We start from the raw sequence: 21,490 nt of genomic DNA on the forward strand, positions 1-21,490 counted from the left end.
AGATGATCACTTCAGGACTTTTTTCCAGGAGCTGGGACTCCGTGGGTCCAGGCAGGATGGGAGGCCCCATGCCTAACCACTTGTTGGGAGGGTAAGCCCTGATCTTTACAACACAACCAGGCTATGTTCTCAAATTGGGCCAGAACATTTGTTATTTTGCATCAACTCTGAACACTCAATAGAAGAGAAAAAGTGGGACACTTTGGAACTGGCTTTCCTCTGTGCCAACAAAGTGCCATTATTTTAACTTCATTTGTGTGGTACAAATGAGGAGATAAATGTCGTGTTCCAGCCAGAGTCTATTAGTGGGTATGGACCGCAACATGGAAAGACTGTGCGATCTGGCTGGGTAAGGAACAGGGAAGAGCTGCACCCAAGGATCTCCGCTCTTAAATTCCTGCTGCCTGGGATTTCTGAACGGTGAAGGAAGATAAAAATGCATGTGGTATGTTACACACCTACAGCTAGTTGCCTTTATATTTTTTTAATTACATACAAATTCTGATTGGGTAACTTTGGGCATGTCTCTCAATCTCTTTAGGACTTAACTTTCTCATCTGTAAAACTGAGACAATATCTGACCTCCCTGCTACACTATGTATTTTGGTGTTAGAATTAAATAAGAAAATGAACAGAAAATTGCAATTGTTCCACAAATGCTATTGATTATACATTATGCATTGTATATACACAAAATAATTAGGCACCTAAGTAATCTTGCTTGCTTGGTTGCTTGCATAGTCACTTCAGTTGTGTTCAACTCTCTCCGACCCTATGGACCATGGCCTGCAAGGCTCCTCTGTCCAGACAGGAATACTGGAGTGGGCTGCAATTTCCTTCTCCACCTAGGTAACCTAGATTCATGTTATAAGTATGTGTCTGCTGTGCTCAGTTGCTTCAGTCGTGTCTGACTCTTTGCGACCTATGGACTGTAGCCCACCAGGCTCCTCTGTCCATGGCATTCTCCAAGCAAGAATACTGGAGAAGGTTGCCGTGCCCTCCTCCAGGGGATCCTCCCAACCCAGGAATTGAACCCATATCTCTGGCATGCTCCTGCAGTGCATGCAGGTTCTTTACCCACTGAGCCACCTGGGAAGTCTGTAAGTATGTAATTCAAACTAAAATATATTGCCTTTTCACCTCCCTGATGTAACTAATCCCATGAGATTCAATAAGAAAAAGGAAGGAATGCTTAAGCCTCCATTCTTTTGATTTAATAAAATTTCACTGAAATATAGTGTATCATACAGAAAGTACTTGATTAATTTTTCCAAAGTGAACATATTTACCATCAGCACCTAGATCAACAATTACTATCAACCCCTCAGAAGCCTCCCCTAATATTCCTTCCCACTTAACTACCATCAACTCTTCCCCAAAGTTACCATTACTCTGAATGCTAATATTATTACTAAATTTAACTGTTTGTGCTTTGATAAACAGAATCATACAGTATATGCGCTTTGGGGTCTGGCTTCTTTCAATATTACATTAGTGGAATTCATCCAACACATTCTGTATAGCAGTAGCATATTTGTTTTCATTGTTTTATAGTATTCCATTATGTGAAAATACCTTTATCCATTCTACTGTTGATAGACATGTGCACTGTTCTCAGTTTGCAGCTAACACAAATAATGGTTCACATGTATATAGATTTTTGTTGAAGATGTAATTGGGAGAGGAATACTGGGTTATAGAGTAGTGAGGGCTTCAGTTCAGTTCAGTCGCTCAGTCGTGTCTGACTCTTTGCGACCCCATGAATCACAGCACGCCAGGCCTCCCCGTCCATCACCAACTCCCGGAGTTCACTCAGACTCACATCCATCGAATCAGTGATGCCATCCAGCCATCTCATCCTCTGTCGTCCCCTTCTCCTCCTGCCCCCAATCCCTCCCAGCATCAGAGTCTTTTCCAATGAGTCAACTCTTCGCATGAGGTGGCCAAAGTACTGGAGTTTCAGCTTTAGCATCATTCCTTCCAAAGAAATCCCAGGGCTGATCTCCTTCAGAATGGACTGGTTGGATCTCCTTGCAGTCCAAGGAACTCTCAAGAGTCTTCTCCAACACCACAGTTCAAAAGCATCAATTCTTCAGCGCTCAGCCTTCTTCACAATCCAACTCTCTCATCCATACATGACCACTGGAAAAACCATAGCCTTGACTAGATGAACCTTTGTTGGCAAAGTAATGTCTCTGCTTTTGAATATGCTATCTAGGTTGGTCATAACTTTCCTTCCAAGGAGTAAGCGTCTTTTAATTTCATGGCTGCAGTCACCATCTGTGGTGATTTTGGAGCCCAAAAAAATAAAGTCTGACACTGTTTCCACTGTTTCCCCATCTATTTGCCGTGAAGTGATGGGACCGGATGCCATGATTTTCGTTTTCTGAATGTTGAGCTTTAAGCCAACTTTTTCACTCTCCTCTTTCACTTTCATCAAGAGGCTTTTGAGTTCCTCTTCACTTTCTGCCATAAGGGTGGTGTCATCTGCATATCTGAGGTTATTGATATTTCTCCTGGCAATCTTGATTCCAGCTGGTGCTTCTTCTAGTGCAGCGTTTCTCATGACGTACTCTGCATAGAAGTTAAATAAGCAGGGTGACAATATACAGCCTTGACGTACTCCGTTTCCTATTTGGAACCAGTCTGTTGTTCCATGTCCAGTTCTAACTGTTGCTTCCTGACCTGCATACAAATTTCTCAAGAGGCAGGTCAGGTGGTCTGGTATTCCCATCTCTTTCAGAATTTTCCACAGTTTATTGTGATCCACACAGTCAAAGGCGTTGGCATAGTCAATAAAGCAGAAATAGATGTTTTTCTGGAACTCTCTTGCTTTTTCCATGATCCAGTGGATGTTGGCAATTTGATCTCTGGTTCCTCTGCCTTTTCTAAAACCAGCGTGAACATCAGGAAGTTCACGGTTCACATATTGCTGAAGCCTTGCTTGGAGAATTTTGAGCATTACTTTACTAGCGTGTGAGATGAGTGCAATTGGGTGGTAGTTTGAGCATTCTTTGGCATTGCCTTTCTTTGGGCTTAGCTTTATCAAATATTGGCAAATATGCCCCAAAGTGATTGTTCTAATTTGTACCCAGATCAGAAGTGTGAGTTCCAGTTACTACACATCCTTACCAGCACTTGATTTTTCTTTAACTGAGGTTACATTGGTTTATAACATTATATAACATTATATTTAGACTTCCGTAAATACTACAATGTACTTACTACCAAAAGTTTAGTTTCCATCACTGTACAGTTGATGCCTTTACCCACCCCCATTTCCATTCTGTTAACCCCTACTCTGTTTTTTGTACCTATGTTTTTGTTGTCGCCTTCTTGTGTTTGTTCATTTAGATTTTTTAATATTCTACACATGATTGAAGTCATATGGTATTTCTCTTTTTCCATCTGACTCATTTCACTTACCATAATACCCTCAAGGTCCATCCATGCTGTTGTAAATGGCAAGATTTCGCTTTTATTATGGTCAGATAGTATTATTGAGGCTTTGCATGTTTTTATAAGTGGTAAAGCTAGTCATTTCTCTTACTTGTGAATATTTTTCTTATTATTATAGTTTGTTTATTTTTTCAAGTGAATTTTGGAACAAGCTTCTTTGATTAAAAACAAAACTCCAAATATCTTATTATGATCATATTAAATGTATAAATTAAATTAGGAAGAATTGACCTTTTTTTGAGAACTGATATTTTATTTGTAAGTTTTTCTATCCCTTTCAGTTTTCACTTGGTGTTTGTATATTGATCCTTCTTTCCTGATTATGTTTTCTAATGATTTAGTTATCTTATTGTTTCAAAGAACTAGACTTGTGGATGTCCCTGGTGGTTCAGTAATTAAGAATCCACCTGTCAGTGCAGGGGACACAGGTTTGATTCCTGGTCTGGGAAGATTCCACATGCCATGGGGCACATAGCCCCATGCACCACAACTACTGAAGCCTGTGCACCTAGAACCCGTGCTCCACAGTAAGAGAAGCCACTGCGATGAGAAGTCTGCACGTTGCCAACTAGAGAGAAGCCCCCGCTAGCCACCAGAGAAAGCCCACACAAAGACCCAGAGCAGTCAAAAATAAATAAATAAACTTTTAAAAAAGAACTAGATTTGGGATTAATGTATTAGTACTGTTTATCTAATTCATTAATTTCTATTTTTATCATTAGTACTATTTCTGATAGCTTTCAATTTATTTTTGTATGCTTTTTATAACTTTTTGAGCACAGTGCTTAAATTTGTTTTTTATTCTCTCTTTTGTTATTTGACTATGATTTTCCTGTCTACATTGATTTAGCTGTGTATTCATTTCCTAGGGCTGCCGTTAAAAACTACTGTACTCTGGGTGGCTTAGACGATAGAAATACATTGCCTCACAGTTCTGCAGGCAAGACATCAAAGATCAAGTTGTTGGTAGGGTTAGTTTCTTCTAAAGCTATAAAACAGAGGGGTTCTATGCCTCTCCCCTGGCTTCTGGCAGTCTGTTGGCAATCTTTGGTGTTCCTTGGCTGGTAGAAGCAGCACTCCAATCTCTGCCTTCATCTTCACACAGTGTTCTCCCTGTGTGTCTTTGTGAACAAGTTCCCCTTTTCATCAGGACGATAGTCATATTGATTTAGGGCCCACCCCAATGGCCTCATTTTAACTTAATTACCTCTGTAAAGACCCCATCTCCCTAAAAGGTGACATTCTGAGGTACTGGGAGTTAGAACTTCCACCTATGATTAGAGGGTGGGACACCATTCAACCCATAACAGGCTGTGTCCACAAAACTGCATAAAGAGTACCTTCATTATTGTTGTTGCCTAAGACAGTCTTCCATTTCTGTTTTTTATTTCCCTCTTTGAGAGTTTAAGAGAGCCTTTAAAAAATTTCCACATGGAAGGAACTTTCTCCTTTCTATTTTGTTATCAGTGTTTAGTGAATTGTATAATATATAATTTAGTAGTTACAAAATGTTATCCAAACTGCATCTAACTTTGAGAATTTATTGAAGATTTATTTATGGGTCAATGTACAATTGGTTTCTATGAAAATTCTCACAGCTTTTGGGGAAAAACAAAATGTTTATTCTTTGGTTACGTGGTTTAATTAGTTCTATCTCATTAGTTACTTAAATATTCTTATCTTTATTTATTTTTGTCTTCTTGATCTATTCTTACAGAGGGAATTATATTCCTCTTCTACTTATATATGTCTGCCTATTTCTTGCATCTCTTGTAACTTCTGCTTTATAAATGTGAAAACTATATTATTTGGTGAGTTGATATTTACAAATGTTGTCTTAGTCAAACTCATAAAATCAGAGTAGATTGGTTTGTTACCAGGCACTGGGGGGTGGGGAAAATAGAAAGGGCAAAGGTAGAAATTTTTTTGCTATAAAATGAGTAAGTTCTGGAGTTCTCATATACAGCATGGTGACTATAGTTAAAATATTATATTGTATACTTGAAATTTGCTAAGACAGTAGATATTAAAAGTTCTCAGTGCAAAAAAGTAACTATGTGAGTTGACATGTGTTAAGCAACATTATTGCAATAAAAATTTCACTTTATATATATACATATATAATCATGCTGTATACCCTAAAATTATACAATGTCATTTGTCAACTGTATTTCAGTAAAGTTGGAAGAAAATATTGTCTTTATTGAATTATACTCCTTAGATTACAATATATTTTTCTTTTTCATTTAATGATCTTTGTACTGAATGTCACCTTATCTGTCCTGTAGTTGTTCAGTCACTAAGCTGTGTCCAACTCTTTGCAACCCAGTGGACTGCAGCACACAGGCTTCCCTGTCCTTCACCATCTCCAGAAATTTGCTCAGATTCATGTCCTTTGAGTCAGTGATGTTATCTAACATCTCATCCTCTGCTGCCCTCTTCTCTTTTTGCCTTGAATCTTTCCAGCATCGGGAACTTTTCCAGTGAGTTGGCTCTTCACATCAAATGGCCAAAATATTGGAGCTTCAGCTTCAGCATCAGTCCTTCCAATGAATATTCAGAGTTGATCTCCTTTAGAATTGACTGATTTGATCTCCTTGCTGTCCAAGGGATTCTCAAGCATCTTCTCCAGCACCACAATTCGAAAGAATCAATTCTTCAGCACTTAGTCTTCTTTATGGTTCAATTCTCACATCTGTACATGACTACTAAAAAAAACCATAGCTTTGACTGTATGGATATTTGTCGGCAAAGTGATGTCTCTGCTTTTTAATACGTTGTCTAGGTTTGTCATAGTTTTCCATCCAAGGAGTAAGCATCTTTTAATTTAATGGCTGCAGTCATCATCTGCAGTGATTTTGGAGCCCAAGAAAATAAAATCTGCCACTGCTTCCACTTTTTCCCATCTATGAAGTGATGGGACCAGATGCCATGATCTTAGTTTTTTTAATGTTGAGTTTTAAGCCAGATTTTTCACTCTCCTCTTTCATCCCCATCAAGAAACTCTAGTTCCTCTTCACTTTCTGCCATTAGAGTGGTATCATCTGCATATCTGAGGTTACTGATATTTTTCCCAGCAACCTTGATTCCAGCTTGTGATTCATCCAGCTCATTATTTCACATGATGTATTCTGCATATAAGTTAAATAAACAGGGTGACAATATATAGCCTTATCATACTCCTTTCCCAGTTTTGAACCAGTCAGTTGTTCCATGTCTGCTTTTGATGGTGCAGACAGGTTTCTCAGGAGACAGGTAAGGTAGTCTGGTATTCCCATCTCTTTAAGAATTTTCCACAGTTTGTTGTGATTCACACAGTCAAAAGCTTAAGCATAGTCAATGAAGCAGAAGTAGATGTTTTTCTGGAATTCCCTTGCTTTCTCTATGATCCAACAAATTTTGGCAATTTGATCTCTGGTTCCTTTGCCTTTTCTAAACCCAGCCTGTATATCTGGAAGTTCTCAGTTCATGTACTGTTGCAGCCTAGCCTGAAGGATTTTGAGCATAACCTCACTAGCCTGGGAAATGAGCACAATTGTACAGTAGTTTGAACACTCTTTGGGATTGGAATGAAAACTACCTTTTCCAGTCCTGTGGCCATTGCTGAATTTTCCAGATTTCTGACATATTAGCATTTTAATAGCATAATCTTTTAGGATTTGAAATAGCTCAGCTGGAATTTTATCACCTGCACTAGTCTTGTGTGATGTTTCATAAGGCCCACTTGACTTCAGACTCCAGGATGTCAGGCTCCGGGTGAGTGACTACACCACTGTGGTTATCTAGGTCATTAGTATAGTGTTTTTGTATAGTTCTTCTGTGTATTCTTGCCACTTCTTTTTAATCTCTTCTGCTTCTGTTAGGTCCTTACCATTTCTGTCCTTTATCATGCCCATGTTTGCATGAAATGTTCCCTTGATATCTTCAATCAAGGAGAGATCTTGAAGAGATTCTTGAAGAGATCTCTAGTCTTTCCCATTCTATTGTTTTCCTCTGCTTCTTTGCACTGTTCACTTAAGAAGGCCTTCTTATCTCTCCTTGCTGTTCTCTGGAACTCTGCATTCAGTTGGGTATATCTGTCCTGAACTCCATCTTATCTGATATTGAGATAACTACCTTTGCTTTCTTTGTGTCTATATTTCCCTGGTGCATATTTGTTTTTCTGTGGTTTTGTTTTAGATGTATTTCTTACATATAACATAGGGTTGGGTTTGCTTTGTGATTCATTCTGAAAATCATTTTATCGCAATAAAATTTACTCTAATAACAGGTCAAATATGCTTGGTCTTTGTTCTATCATATTAATTTTGCTATGTTGTGATTGAATAGCTCTAGTTTTTAAAAATCTTTCATTATGTACTCTATAGTTATTTTGTGTCTTGTTATTCTGATATTTAGAAAGATTTGTATTTTTGTTCTAACAGTCGCCTTTACAAGTATCAGTTCAGTTGTTCAGTCATGTCCGACTCTGCGACCCCATGGACTGCAGCACGCCAGGCTTCCCTGTCCATCACCAATTCCTGGAGCTTGCTCAAACTCATGTCCATCGAGTCGGTGAAGCCATGCAACCATTTCATCCTCTGTGGTCCCCTTCTCCTCCTGCCTTCAATCTTTCCCAGCATTGGGGTCTTCTCCAGTTAGTCAGTTCTTTGCATCAGGTGGCCAAAGTATTGGAGTTTCAGCTGCAGCATCAGTCCTTCCAAAGTATAGTCAGGACTGATTTCCTTTAGGATTGACTGGTTGGATCTCCTTGCAGTCCAAGGGACTCTCAAGAGTCTTCTCCAATACCACAAGTATAGTATCATTTTAATGCCCTTAGCTCTCTATCCCCTTAGTTAGTTCTTTACCACAAGCAATAATGGAATGATTGTATTTCCTTTCCTTCCCTTGTCATATTTCTTAGTTTTCCTACATAGCTCATAGATGAGGCCACCAGTGATAATCAATAAACATTGATTAACTGCTACACTTTTCTAAAAACAAAACCCCAAAAAAACACACACTCAATGTCTAGAAAAAAATCTTCTCTGTAGTCCTCTGCCTGAATATCTTATACTGGCTTGTCTAGAACCAGCCACCAGTCCTGTTTGAAACCATTTTCCCTGGACCTAAAGACAGGAATCTGGACCTTGGAAAGTGAGAATTGCTGTATGTAGGAGCACCTGCCACACCCATGTTCTCCTCTTTGATCCAGCTCCTGATTTCTCCATTGCCCAAGCTTTGGGCAATCAGAGCAGCAGAAAAACGAGCAATCAGTGGGAATAACCAAGACTGGATCTCAAAACTGTTCCAGGGAGCTGGCCTCACCAAGTACAAAGGCTACAAGATTGAAAGGACTAGAGGTACAAGTCAGGAAACAGAAGTACATTTTAGAGACACACCTGATTACCAGAATGAGTCCGCGAAGAATAAATGCTGGAGAGGGTGCAGAGAAAAGGGAACCCCTCTACACTGGTGGTGGGAATGTAAATTGGTACAACGACAACCACTACAGAGAACAGTATTGCTACTGCTAAGTCACTTCAGTCGTGTCCGACTTTGTGTGACCCCATAGACGGCAGCCCACCAGGCTCCCCCGTCCCTGGGATTCTCCAGGCAAGAGCACTGGAGTGGGTTGCCATTTCCTTCTCCAATGCATGGAAGTGAAAAGTGAAAGGGAAGTTGCTCAGTTGTGTCCGACCCTCAGCGACCCCTTGGACTGTAGCCTTCCAGGCTCCTCCATCCACGGGATTTTCCAGGCAAGAGTACTGGAGTGGGGTGCCACTGCCTTCTCCGATGGAGAACAGTATGGAGGTTCCTTAAAAAACTAAAAACAGAGTTGAAAATATGATCCAACAATCCCACTCTTGGGCATATATCTGGAGAAAACCGTAATTTGAAAACATACATGTACCCCAACGTTCACAGTAGCACTATTTACAATAGCCAAGATATGGAAGCAACCTAAACGTCTGTTGACAGAGGAATGGATAAAGAATATGTGGTACAGATATATAATAGAGTATTACTCAGTCATAAAAAGGAATAAAATAATGCCATTTGCAGCAACATGGATGGATCTATAAATAGAAGTTACTGTATTAATGAAGTAAGTCACACAGAAAAAGACTAATATCATAAGATATCACTTATATGTCAAATCTAATAAAAAATGATACAAATGAACTTATTTACAAAACAGAAAAAGACTTACACACTTTGAAAACAAACTTATGGTTACCAAAGTGGAAAGGTGGAGGGGAGGGATAAATAAGGAGTTTGGGATTAACATAAACACGCTACTGTATAGCACAGGAAACTCAATATTCTGTAATGATCTAAATGAGAAAAGAGTTTGAAAAAGAGTGGACATGTGTGTACATATATATATATAACTGAATCATTTTGTTGTACACCTGAAACTAACACAACGTTATGAATCAAATACACTCCAATATAAAATAAAAATTAAAAAAGAATGAGCCCAAAGGCCTACATGACCTACTGCACCTGCCTTACCTACCTGTGGGGTGACCACTGGTCTTGATGAACAGTTTTGCTTTGTGCCTGTTGAGCCAAAGGATTTCAGTTTGGATAACAAATTATAGACTCACCTCATCCCAAAACCATGTGTATGATTGACAAAGGTGCCAGGTAGTCTTGGTCTTCGTTTTCGTCATAACTGGAAAGCATACATGATCTGCCAGTGACTAGCTGTCTTTCTGGCTAAGTTAAGTGTCCTAATCTGTAAAATAGACAAAAAGAGAGTGAGTTTTTTGAGCTCAAAAGTCTCTTTTGTTAGTACATCAGAAGTGTAGTTTTACACAGCTTCATCATTTTTTTCATTAAGATCAAATTATTTTGGTCATGGCTATTTTAAGAGTCAGAATCAAAATGGACAAAAAAGTAATCAGTTGTGTGATTATATGCAGACAACAAGCACCATTATTACTTCAAGAGGCTTTCTGGCACTTTCCTTTAGAAAAAAAGAAAGAGAATTAAACATTCTATTGATTTTTAGAGTTAGGTTCATAGAAAGGTCTTTTCTACCAACGCAGTGATGTGTACAAGGTATGCGGTATCCCTGAGGACAGCAGGTCCTGCTTGACAGGAACTAGGATTTGAGAGGGATGGTTCATGTGCTCACAAAAATCTCCAGCATAAGAGTTTCAGGCAAAAGCCAATATGTGGGAGGCTCTGAGGGCCTTAATTAAAAGGTCAATCAATTTTTTCCAAGGTGATTTTATAGTGTGCATTAAAAGGATTCGTGATTTGTTCTCTCCGTTTGGGTGGAGTTCAGACCTACTGGAGCACATGGTCCTGTGTCTAAGGAACAACAAGTAACAACAGATACTCATTAGACAAAGTTGCATCAACCTGACAGACATCGCAGTCCAGCCCCTCTTCCAACTTCTTTTAGAATCTATCTTTAAGGGGAAAAGTCTCTCAATAAGACTCAGAGCTTTAGACTTTCCTGTTTGGGAAAATTTTTCAAAGTATCTCAGTATACATCCCTTCTCTCGAACAAGTTGGTCATTTGCCTAGTTCTTCTCTAGATGCTGCCACCCTTCCAGACCAAGAGGCAGCAAACTTTTTCTGTAAAGGGCCAGGTAGCAAATATTTCAGGTTTAGCAAGCCATATGATCTCTGTAGTACCTGTTCAACTCTGCAGTTGGAGCCATAGATAATATCTAAACAAATGGGCATGGCTGTGTTTTAATATAATTGTATTTATGAACACTAAACCGGAATTTGAATTTCTTATAACTTTTATGAGTCATGAAATGTTATTGTTTTGATTTTCTTTCAACCATTTGACAATATAACAACTGCTGTTAGCGGCAGGTTGTACAAAAACGAGTGAACCAAACCGGGCCCATGGGCCATAGCTTGCCAACCTCTCTTCTATATCATGAACAACTTGAGGACAGGGACTCAATCATAATCATCTTACTATCTCCTAGGATTTCACTCAGTATCTGACACTTTTGAGGCATCCAAAATGGTGGAGGAAGAAGTGAGCAGTGAGGACCATGAAAAAGACAGCAGATGCATCTATCACACTTCACATTGTTCTGTGTATGGGTATTGGAAGGGAGGATGTGTGAGAGCTAATAGTATCATTTTGGAGTCAGAAGGACCTGGGTTTTACTCACAGGTCCACCATTTTCTGGCTTGGGCCCAGGCAAGCAAGTGAACATCTGGATGCATTTTTTTTTTTTTTTTGTAAATAATAGAAAAACAACCAATGGTTGTTTGAACATAGCAGATATTCATTGTCTCGCTTATCAAGAAGCCTAGACATAGCGGTTCCAAGGCTTGTTTGGCGGCTTAACAATGTCACTAAGGTCACACAGTTTATATTTTGACAGCCTGAGCCATTGGCTTTTCATCTATATGTGTGTCATCTATGGTCACAAATGGCTATCCCAGTTTTCAGCATATTTGCATGTTCAAGCCAGGAATATGAGGACGGAGGAAGTGCCAGCTGAGTCTCCTCTTATCCTGCTATCAGGAGGCCACTGTCTTATCTAGAACATTCCAAGCAGGTATCATTTACATTCTCCATGTGCAGACCTGAGCTGTGTGGCAAAGGAGGCGAGCCTTTACTGCGGGAAGCAAGGGAAGATGGAATTGGGAATGGTTTGGGGAGACCCTTAACAGTGTCCATCTCACAGTCTGTTGTGAGGACAAATGAGGCGATGTGTGAGAAGCACTGGCACACGAGTACTCAGTCAACGGCGGCTACCATTATCAGTAGGACTAACAATAGTTTCAAAATCCTAAATATAATCCCTACACTGTCAGTATGAAAACTGTAATTTCTCAGATGAAGTTAGAAAGCCTCCATACTCTCATTTCACTGTAATTACATATAGTTAAAATTAATGAATATTGAGTTGGAAGAGAGAGAATGTGTATGTGTGTGTTGGGTTATTGATTTATTTCATACTATATATGTACATGGAGCTATATATACACATATATGCACATTAAAATTAAATGAGAAAAACCTGGTGATGCCAGGTATGCTCCACATCCTGCTTGTTAAATGAGATAACTCAGTCACTTTCTCCAGGCTTAAAATCTGAGTCATCCTTCCCTCTCTCTTTGCCTTCCCTGGCCAGTCAATAAGCCCTATAGATTTTTCACTACAATATGTCTCATATTTGTTCTCTATTTTCCAGAACCCAAGCACAACTTTTATCACCTCTTGTCCAGATGACTGCAATAGACTGCTAAGTATTCATCTGTCCCTAGTTGCTCTGTTTGCTACCAAACCAATCCACTCCCTCCTTCTTCCCAGAGTTATCTTCTGGAAGCAAAGCTCTGACCATGCCATTTTCTTGCTCAAAATCTTTCAGTGGTTTACCAATGCCTTCAAATTTCAAACTCCTCATGTTATTCAAAGTGTTCCTGACCTGTCCCCAACCTCCTTTCTTGTCCTCTCTTCTCCTCACTCACATGCACAGTACAGCTCACTTAGAACTTGCCTTCTGTTCTCTGAACCATCCTCTCCCCAACCCCCATGCATCGTTGCTCACACTGCTCCATCTCTGCTTTTCCAGATATGAGAATGATGGGTAGTTTCCATTTTAAGTTACAATGAAACTCTGCTTGTGGGTGACTACAAGAAATTTGGAATTTTATGGACCATAATTTGTGTAAAACTGTCTGATTAAATAGTCAATCATTGCTTCTGATGTTTTTCTAGTCCAGGGATAGTCAAATGTACTGACGATCTACAACTTAAAACTGAAATGCCTCATCCATCAAATGAGTTAGGAAGGAGACACCTGATTCAGGCCAGCAGGCTCAGCATCTGGACTTTGCAGGGAGCTGGTTGGAGCTCAGCTTGGTTCTCCCTTTATAGAGATATCGGAAGGCTTTTGTATGGCAGAGGGTTGGAGTGTTCTGTGCTGGTCCAGGCAGTGTAGTGGTAAAGAATCTTCCTGCCAATGCAGGAGACATAAGAGATGTGGGTTCAATCCCTGGGTCAGGAAGATCCTCTGGAGAAGCAAATGGCAACAGGCTCCAGTATTCTTGCCTGGAGAATCCCAGTAATCAGAGGAGCCTGGTGGTCTACAGCCGATGGGGTTGCAAAGAGTCGGCAAGTGCACCCAGTGACTAAGCAAGTGCACACACACACACACACACACGCACACACAAATCAGGAAGGGAGCCACTGCATTTGGTGCCAGGTGCTGTGATGAATGTGCCATTCTGTTGTCTAGTTAACTCTCCCAACGGCTCTGTGAGGTAGGCATTCTTATTATCTGTTTTCTAGTGGAGATGAAAGATTCAAAGATGAGTAAATTCTTAAGGTCACAATGCTGGGGTGTAAAACCAAGTCTGTCTGACTCCAACATTTTCTGTACATTTTCTTGTGTATCCAAGATTACACAGCAGGTAAGTGACTAAATTCGGATCAGCTTCCATCAAGGATGCCACAGAATGCATTTGTACAGAGGACAAGAAACTGGGCCAGATGAACTTGGGAAATCTCTCCCAGTAAGGGGATTCTAAGAGTCTATGCTCATGGGATGGGCCATTAGAAGAGGACCCCTCCTCACTTCAGCTGTTGGAGGACTTTTCTTCATTCAGATCTGATATGAAATTCAAGCAGAAGAGCTCAGCCATCACCCTTCACATGACTTCAGTTTCAATGTATTTACTTTCAGGATCAACCTCACTCTCATATTTTATCATTTTGCTGTTCAGTCACTCAGCTGTGTCTGGCTCTTTTACAACTCCATGGACTGCAGCACGCCAGGCTTCCCTGTCTTTCACTATCTCTCAGAGTTTGTTCAAACTCATGTCTGTTGAGTCGATGATGCCATCCAGCCATCTCATCCTCTATCACCTCCTTCTCCTTCTGCTCTCAATCATTCCCAGCATCAAGGTCTTTTCCAATGAGCAATGCCACTCCCCATGATATATTGTTTCATGTTTGTATGATGACATGAAGTTGCTCAGTCATTTCCGACTCTTTGTGATCCAATAGACTGCAGCCTACCAGGCTCCTCCGTCCATGGAATTTTTCCAGGCAAGAGTACTGGAGTGGGTTGCCACTTCCTTCTCCAATGTTTGTATGACTAATCCTTAAAACCAGATCACAAAAACTAGACAGTAGCAATCAGTTCTTTTCCTCTTTGTGAGCAAGTGTAACTCCAGCTTTTCCTGTTTTACATAATTACTATCACATAATTTATTAGGCTAGAGATTGTCTGAAGTTTGGTTGATCTAGATTGGGTTCAATTAGGCTTGACTCCAGGCCATGAATTAGGTTCAGGTCTGTTTCATATAGTTCTCATTCCTCTGGGGCCAGCCTCTGGGGCATGTCTTCCTTATGGCAATGAGGAAGCACAAAGGAGGGTAAAAACCCAGTCACCCAAGACATTTCAAGCCTCTTCCTGAATCACATCCCCTCATTTCCCAATGGCCAAAAAGTTATGTGGGGACTTCCCTGGTGGTCCAGTGGTTAAGAATACGCCCACCAGAGCAGGAGACAGGGGTTCCATCCCTTATCTGGGAAGACTCCACATGCCACAGGGCAACTAAATCTGTTTGCCACAACTACTGAAGCCCGTACACCTAGAGCTCATGCTCTGCAACATGAGAAGCCACTGCAGTGAGAAGCCCGGGCACTGCAACTAGAGAGAAGTCCCTCTTGCCACAACAAGGGAAAACCCACGAGCAGCAAGGAAAACCCAGTGCAGCCAAAAAATAAGTAACTAACTAAATAAATAAAAATTAAAAACTTGTCAATGTATACACACACATACGATATACATAGATATGTGTGTATATACACACACACATGTATGGGAATGTGTGTCTATATGTCCATGGGTACTTATATGTATATATGTACCCAAATTGGCACACAGCTGCTGTGGTCACTGCAGCCACAGACCACACTCTATCTCAAGCCACACTGACTGCCCAGGAGCTATGGGCTTCTTCACACTCTTACATGTTCTTTTTGGAAACAAATAAAGAGGTCATTCACAACCTGTGGTCGAATATGAGCCTCTCCTCTAGGCTGTCTCCCTTTACTTGACATCCAAGACCCCAGAATCAGCACCAGGAACATGGCCAGGGAATTCAGTCGTGCAGCTTCAGTCTTCAAACAGAAGAGACAGACTTTGGGGGTTTGATCCACCAGCCAAAAATATAAGACACAAAGGAGGGGGCATATCTTCAGCCATGATTCAGAAGCTGAACCCCTCAGCCCTTGAGCTGTCTGTTTTAACTACTGTTTACAATCTATTGTATCTCTCTGTTGTTTGGAGGGAAGGGTTGGGGTCTCAGTCAATCTCTCCCTCTTTCCCTCAACTTTTCTGACTACTTCCTGAGTGCAAAATGCCTACTCCCATACATGGCTTCAATTCTTAATCTTCTTTTTCATTTCCTCCCATTTCTTCCTGTCTCTACTTCTTTGTAATGGTAGCTACAAATACTTGTGGGAAGTGTCTTAATTTTTTAACACATTTGTAGTCAATTTCCCAGATTTGATGAGCATGCCACCCTGGAGCTCTCCAAGAAGCCAGGCCTCTCACCTTCCCCACCAGCCCTGGTCCTCAGGGGTTTAACATTGAATGGTTCTCTCATCACCTTGTCCCGTAATTCACCAGTCTGATTTATTATACTTGGCTGAGGACTTAGAACCTACATTCAGAACAGGTTTCAGCTGTATACTTTGAAATTAATGCACATCTCTCATTCGGGGCTTCTTATTTCATGTGCATGTGTGCATGCTAAGTTGCTTCAGTCGTGTCCAACTCTTTACAACCCCATGGACTGTAGCTCGCCAGGCTCCTCTGTCCATGGGATTCCCCAGGTAAGAATACTGGAGTGGGTTGCCATGCCCTCCTCCAAGGGATCTTCCCGACCCAGGGATCAAGCCCTCATCTCTTATGTCTCCTGCTTTGGCAGCAGGTTCTTTACCATTCTCACCACCTGGGAAGCCTCCATTATTTCATGCATGGCACCAGAAATCAAACATCCTCTCTCCTGCTTGCTTTTGTGTGTGTGTTGGTGTATTCCTAACAAAAGTTTAAATTCCTAAAAATTTAATTATTCTAAAAAATCTTGGCTTTAGACAACTTCTGTAGCTAGTAGATTATGCCAATAAAAATTTACTATATACTTACTATGTGTAAGATGTTGGTCTGGAGCTGCTGCTGCTGCTAAGTCACTTTAGTCATGTCCGACTTTGTGCGACCCCATAGACGGCAGCCCACCAGGCTCCCCCGTCCCTGGGATTCTCCAGGCAAGAACACTGGAGTGGGTTGCCATTTCCTTCTCCAATGAATGAAAGTGAAAAGTCAAAGTGAAGTTGCTCAGTCATGTCCGACTCTTCGCGACCCCATGGACTGCAGCCTACCAGGCTCCTCCGTCCATGGATTTTCTAGGCAAGAGTACTGGAATGGGGTGCCATTGCCTTCTCCGTGGTCTGGAGCAGGTTGGGGCAAATTATAGTCCATGGATTTTTGTAAATCAAGTTTTGCTGGGACACAGCCACATCCCTTTGCTTATGTATTGTCCACTGTGGCTTTCAAGCAAAATGCCAGAATTGAGCACTAGCAATAAAGATCATATGGTCTGCAAAGCCTAAAATATTTATTATCCAGTCATGGTCTGGACACTGGACAGTTGGCTGCAAGCCATCTGAAGAATCTCATTGGTTCTCGTGGCATTCACTGCAAACATTGCTGTTGCTGTTGTTTAGTGACTAAGTTGTGTCTGACTCTAGTGACTCCTGAATCTGGCAGCTCTCTTTGGACCTCTCTCCAAAGTTCCAGAGTTACATTTGCAACACTTTTCAGACAGCTCTACATGCCATCCCAATATTCTACTGACTCCTCAAGCCCAGTCTTCCCATATGAACCTCTCTTTTCATGGTGTCACCACCAACAGATCCTGGGTCTCGATCACTTGGGAGACACCCCTGGATCTTCCCTGTCCCTCAGCTGCACATGTAACCACCACTACTGCGTTTATGTATCTCCAGATCTGTCCCCCTTACGTCATCCTTGCTGCCACACTCTCTTAGTCTCCCGCCTACACCAGAGCAGACGCTTCCCCTCTCCACCCCTGGGCTCACCTTAGACCCAAGGGTGAGGACTGACCAAACTGAGGAGCAAAAGAAGCACACGATACACAGCTTTTCATATGATTTGGGAGAACAACCCTTGTACTTTGAAATAATAAGAGTCAACACTTACAGAGCACTTACTATGTTTCAGGTGCAGTTTTATGTAATTTGTGTTGTTCAACACTTTTGATCCTTATAACAGTTGTACGAGTTAGACACTCTTACTATAACATCACCAACTCAATGGATGTGAATTTGAGCAAACTCTACGAGACAGAGCCCATGGGCCTGCAAAGAGTTGGACATGACTTAGCTACTGAACAACAAAAAACAACAACTTTCCCATACCCATTTGACAGATGGAGACATTGAGGCATGATGACATTGAATAACTTGCATAAAGTCACAGGGACACAAGGAGAGAAGCCAAGATGCAAACTGAGAAAGAAGGGTTCCAGAGCTCATGCTCTTAACCACTGTGCTACACCACCTCTGCTGAGCCCAAAGCTTTATTTATTGTGCCAGGGTCACCAACATGGAACCACAAGTCAGTCTGGGTGACAGCTTCTTTACAGCCTGGATGACTCCTAAGAAAAATGTAGATTATTCCGACCCAAAGGACCTTATACTGGTACTCCAGGAGAGGGGCTGCCCAAACCCTAGGCCTCTCCTTCTGGTGTAGAAGTGGGGCCCAGGGGCTCAAGACAAAGATGAAACCCAGAAACCCCAGAGCTTCATTTATGAGAGAACAGCATTTCAGAATGTGGCTAGAATAGTTAGGACAATTATAACCCTTAAGCAGACTTTCTCCTGCATTTGTCTGCAATAAAATCCATTACCAAGTTGTCTTTCTGCTCCCTGATCTGTCACTCTTCAAGCTTTTATCATGAATAGCAACACTTAAATATTCAGCAAGTGCCCTGCAGAGCACTAAATACCAAAAGCACACATAAAGGTCATGGTCTCTGAGCCCTCCCTACTCCCGGGAATTTAACAGTTTAAGAGGCAAGACCCCAAAGCTGAACCTCATACGACGTGGCCTAAATATGTAGAAAGAAATTATTTCTTGCCACGTTTTTTTCAATTTTGACTTTCTTCTGTCTTTGTTGGGTACTGCCAAGAGGAAAAGGCAGGTAAAATGACATATTTAATTCATCTGAACAAAACATACTAAGAATCTACTCTGTCCAAAGCTTTATGCTTGGTACAGAAAGTAACAGGAGTGCCAAATAATTCCTACCTTCAAGAAGTTTCTATTGAGCAGAGAGATCAGTTACATATCTACGTAAATAATAGTATCATATTATTGCCCCAAAAAGTATACACAAGGGAAATAATAATAAAAGCCACTCATTGAGTCCCTGCTATATGTCAGGAACTTTGTGTTCAGTGTTGCAAGCCTTCTGACAACTCAAAAGATCTTTACAACAGCTCTGCAAGGCTGGGATATTATTAGCCCCATTTTACAAATGAGGAAACTGAGGCTAAGAGAAGTTGAGTAGCCTGCCCTACAAGTGGAAGAGCTGGGATTTAGATCCAAGTCACTTGGACTCTGGGCTTCTCAGGTGGCACTAGTGGTAAAGAACCCACCAGCCAATGGAGGAGACATAAGAGATGTAGGTTCAATCCCTGGGTTGGGAAGATCCCCTGGAGGGCATGGCAGCCCACTCCAGTATTCCTGCCTGGAGAATCCCCATGGACAGAGGAGCCTGGCAGGCTACAATCCATAGGGTTGCACAGAGTCAGACACAACTGAAGCGACTTAGCACGCATGCACGTGCATTCAAACTCCAAAGCCCATAGTAGATACACTATCTGAGCTCCTTTTTGTCCCAGTGAATAGAACATTAATAATGATGAAATGGGCCAGTCAGTACATCCCAAGCAGAGGGAAGAGCCTGAGGGTGAGCTGGGGGCACAGAAGACTGTGAGGGGTGTGCCTGAGGTAGAAGGGTGAGGGAACATGGTGGATGTAACTCATAAAGGCAGGTTGGGGTTTTGACTGGATATTATGGAGGGTCTATCGTTTGATGGCTGCTGGCCAACCAGAATGGTGGCTTCTCCAGAGGACATTGCATTTGGGACATAAAAACAGCCTCAGAAAGCTCTGACTTTTTCTGATTTTAAGCCAAATCATGTTCATCTCCCTCAGCACTGCTCCTATAACCTTTTTTTAGCACAACCACATCTTCAGCAATTTGGGGCCAAGCAAACATGGTCATTCAGGACGGGTCACTTGTCCTTGCAAGGGGCCTTCATGCTCTGGTGACAGAGATAGTTGGCACGTGGCTGCCCTCCAGCTAACCACTTCTCCCTCTGAGAAGAGTAGTTATTGCCTTGCATCTCTGCCTCATAAAAGGGGAATGGAATTGGCTGGGGGCAATCTGTTGGGATTGGTCTGTGGCATGTTGCATTAGTGTTTGAAGCGTGGCCTTCAGAAAGTATGTTTCCATTTGTTGTACTTGATCATGATCAGAGACTCGGCTTCAAAAAAAAGAAAGAACAGAGTTTGAACTCTACTTATTGGATGAAAAGAAGGAGAAAAGCAGGGGTAGGGCAGGAAGCAAATTGTGGAAGAGACTCAATCTGTATTTTCAATAACAATAGCCATTTAAACACTGCTCAGATTATGTCTGATGAGCAGGAAGACTCAGGGTCATTGGAGGAAGAAGCATGAATCCAGGAGACAAATCTCCACACAAAAGCAACCTCAAAGGTCAAGAGAGGTCAGATTTGAATCACAGCTGGAAGGAACAATGGAGATTAGCCCCTCAATTTTTTATATTTTATTTATTTTTTCATATTAGAGGATAATTACAATATTGTGATGGTTTCTGCCATGAATCAACAAGAATTGGCACTACATGTACATATGTCCCTTTCCTTTTGAACCTCCCTCCCACCTCCCTTCCCATTCCACCCCTCTAGGTTGTCACAGAGCACTGGCTTCGGGTTCTTTTAAAACTGGAGCAGCTAAAGCCCAGGGGGTGCAAAGACTTAGTTGAGGCCACACAGATGGTGAGCAATGGGACAAAGTTTGAAGTATCTTGCTTTCCAGTTCTGGGTTTGTTTGACATCAAGCTGCCCTCTAGGAGAATGTGACTGTGAGCAAACAGTAAATGTTTTAAGATGTCAGAAACCTGGGTGTGGGTGTAAAAGGCCAAGGATGGCTTCGAGGAGGACATGGAGCGATGTGAAATAGGTGGAGAGCAGAGGGCATTGTAGCTAGAGGGGGAATGCCCTCTACCTGCCCAGAATGTGCCAAGCCTGGCATCTCAGTGTCAGGAAAAGAAGTAAGCAGATTCTTGTGGCCAAAATAAATTGCTACAGCAGTAAAATTAAATCCCCTTTCCGGAAGAAATGGAAACCTTTGTAAGAGATGAGAAATCTAAACCTTTGTGCCCCAGCTTAACTGATTTAAGAAACCAACAGTTCCTTGCAAGGTTGAAGAGAGAAGGAGGAAAATACTAGGCTTGCCTCCTCACTTAAAGGAAGAGGATTTTCCTGCCGGCAGCTACACACATCTATGAAGCACAAGGGCTGCGTCCCCAGTAGGAGAGCCAGACAAGAGACAACTCCCCCCAAAACCTCGAGGGGCCGGGTTCAACCTCCCCCGAGCCTGACTTATTCACCAATGGGTGACAGGACCTCAAGTGACCTGAGTCACCCTTGCTAATCATTTCATTTCATTGGCCCATAACAAATCTCCCTCAGCCGGAATGGGATGCAACCTCTAATAAAATAACGCAGGTGAGATAGCAGCTACCACGGAGAAGCATTTATATGATGAGTCTGGATGAAAAGTGTAGAACCCATGCCCAAAGCAGGATGACAACAGCGATGTAAACTATACACAAGGAGGAATTAAGACTGAAAAGAAATATTAACGCCATTGTGTTCAGTTAGTGGGATTATGGATGCTTTTAGAAATCTTTTAAAATAATCTTTATT

General features: G+C 41.5%; 1 protein-coding gene across 1 annotated transcript in view; it reads right to left on the reverse strand.

The window, feature by feature from the left end:
* Positions 1-21,490, reverse strand: part of CES5A (carboxylesterase 5A) — a 272,768-nt gene that overhangs the window by 92,930 nt on the left and 158,348 nt on the right. The window contains exon 3 of the mRNA XM_027516516.1: positions 10,053-10,183. Within this exon, the coding sequence (XP_027372317.1) occupies positions 10,053-10,057 (5 nt within the window). The 5' untranslated portion in view covers positions 10,058-10,183. The remainder of the gene's footprint in view (positions 1-10,052; positions 10,184-21,490) is intronic.

The sequence above is a fragment of the Bos indicus x Bos taurus genome, chromosome 18 (assembly GCF_003369695.1).
Source record: "Bos indicus x Bos taurus breed Angus x Brahman F1 hybrid chromosome 18, Bos_hybrid_MaternalHap_v2.0, whole genome shotgun sequence".
In the NCBI taxonomy this organism is placed as follows: Eukaryota; Metazoa; Chordata; class Mammalia; order Artiodactyla; family Bovidae; genus Bos; species Bos indicus x Bos taurus.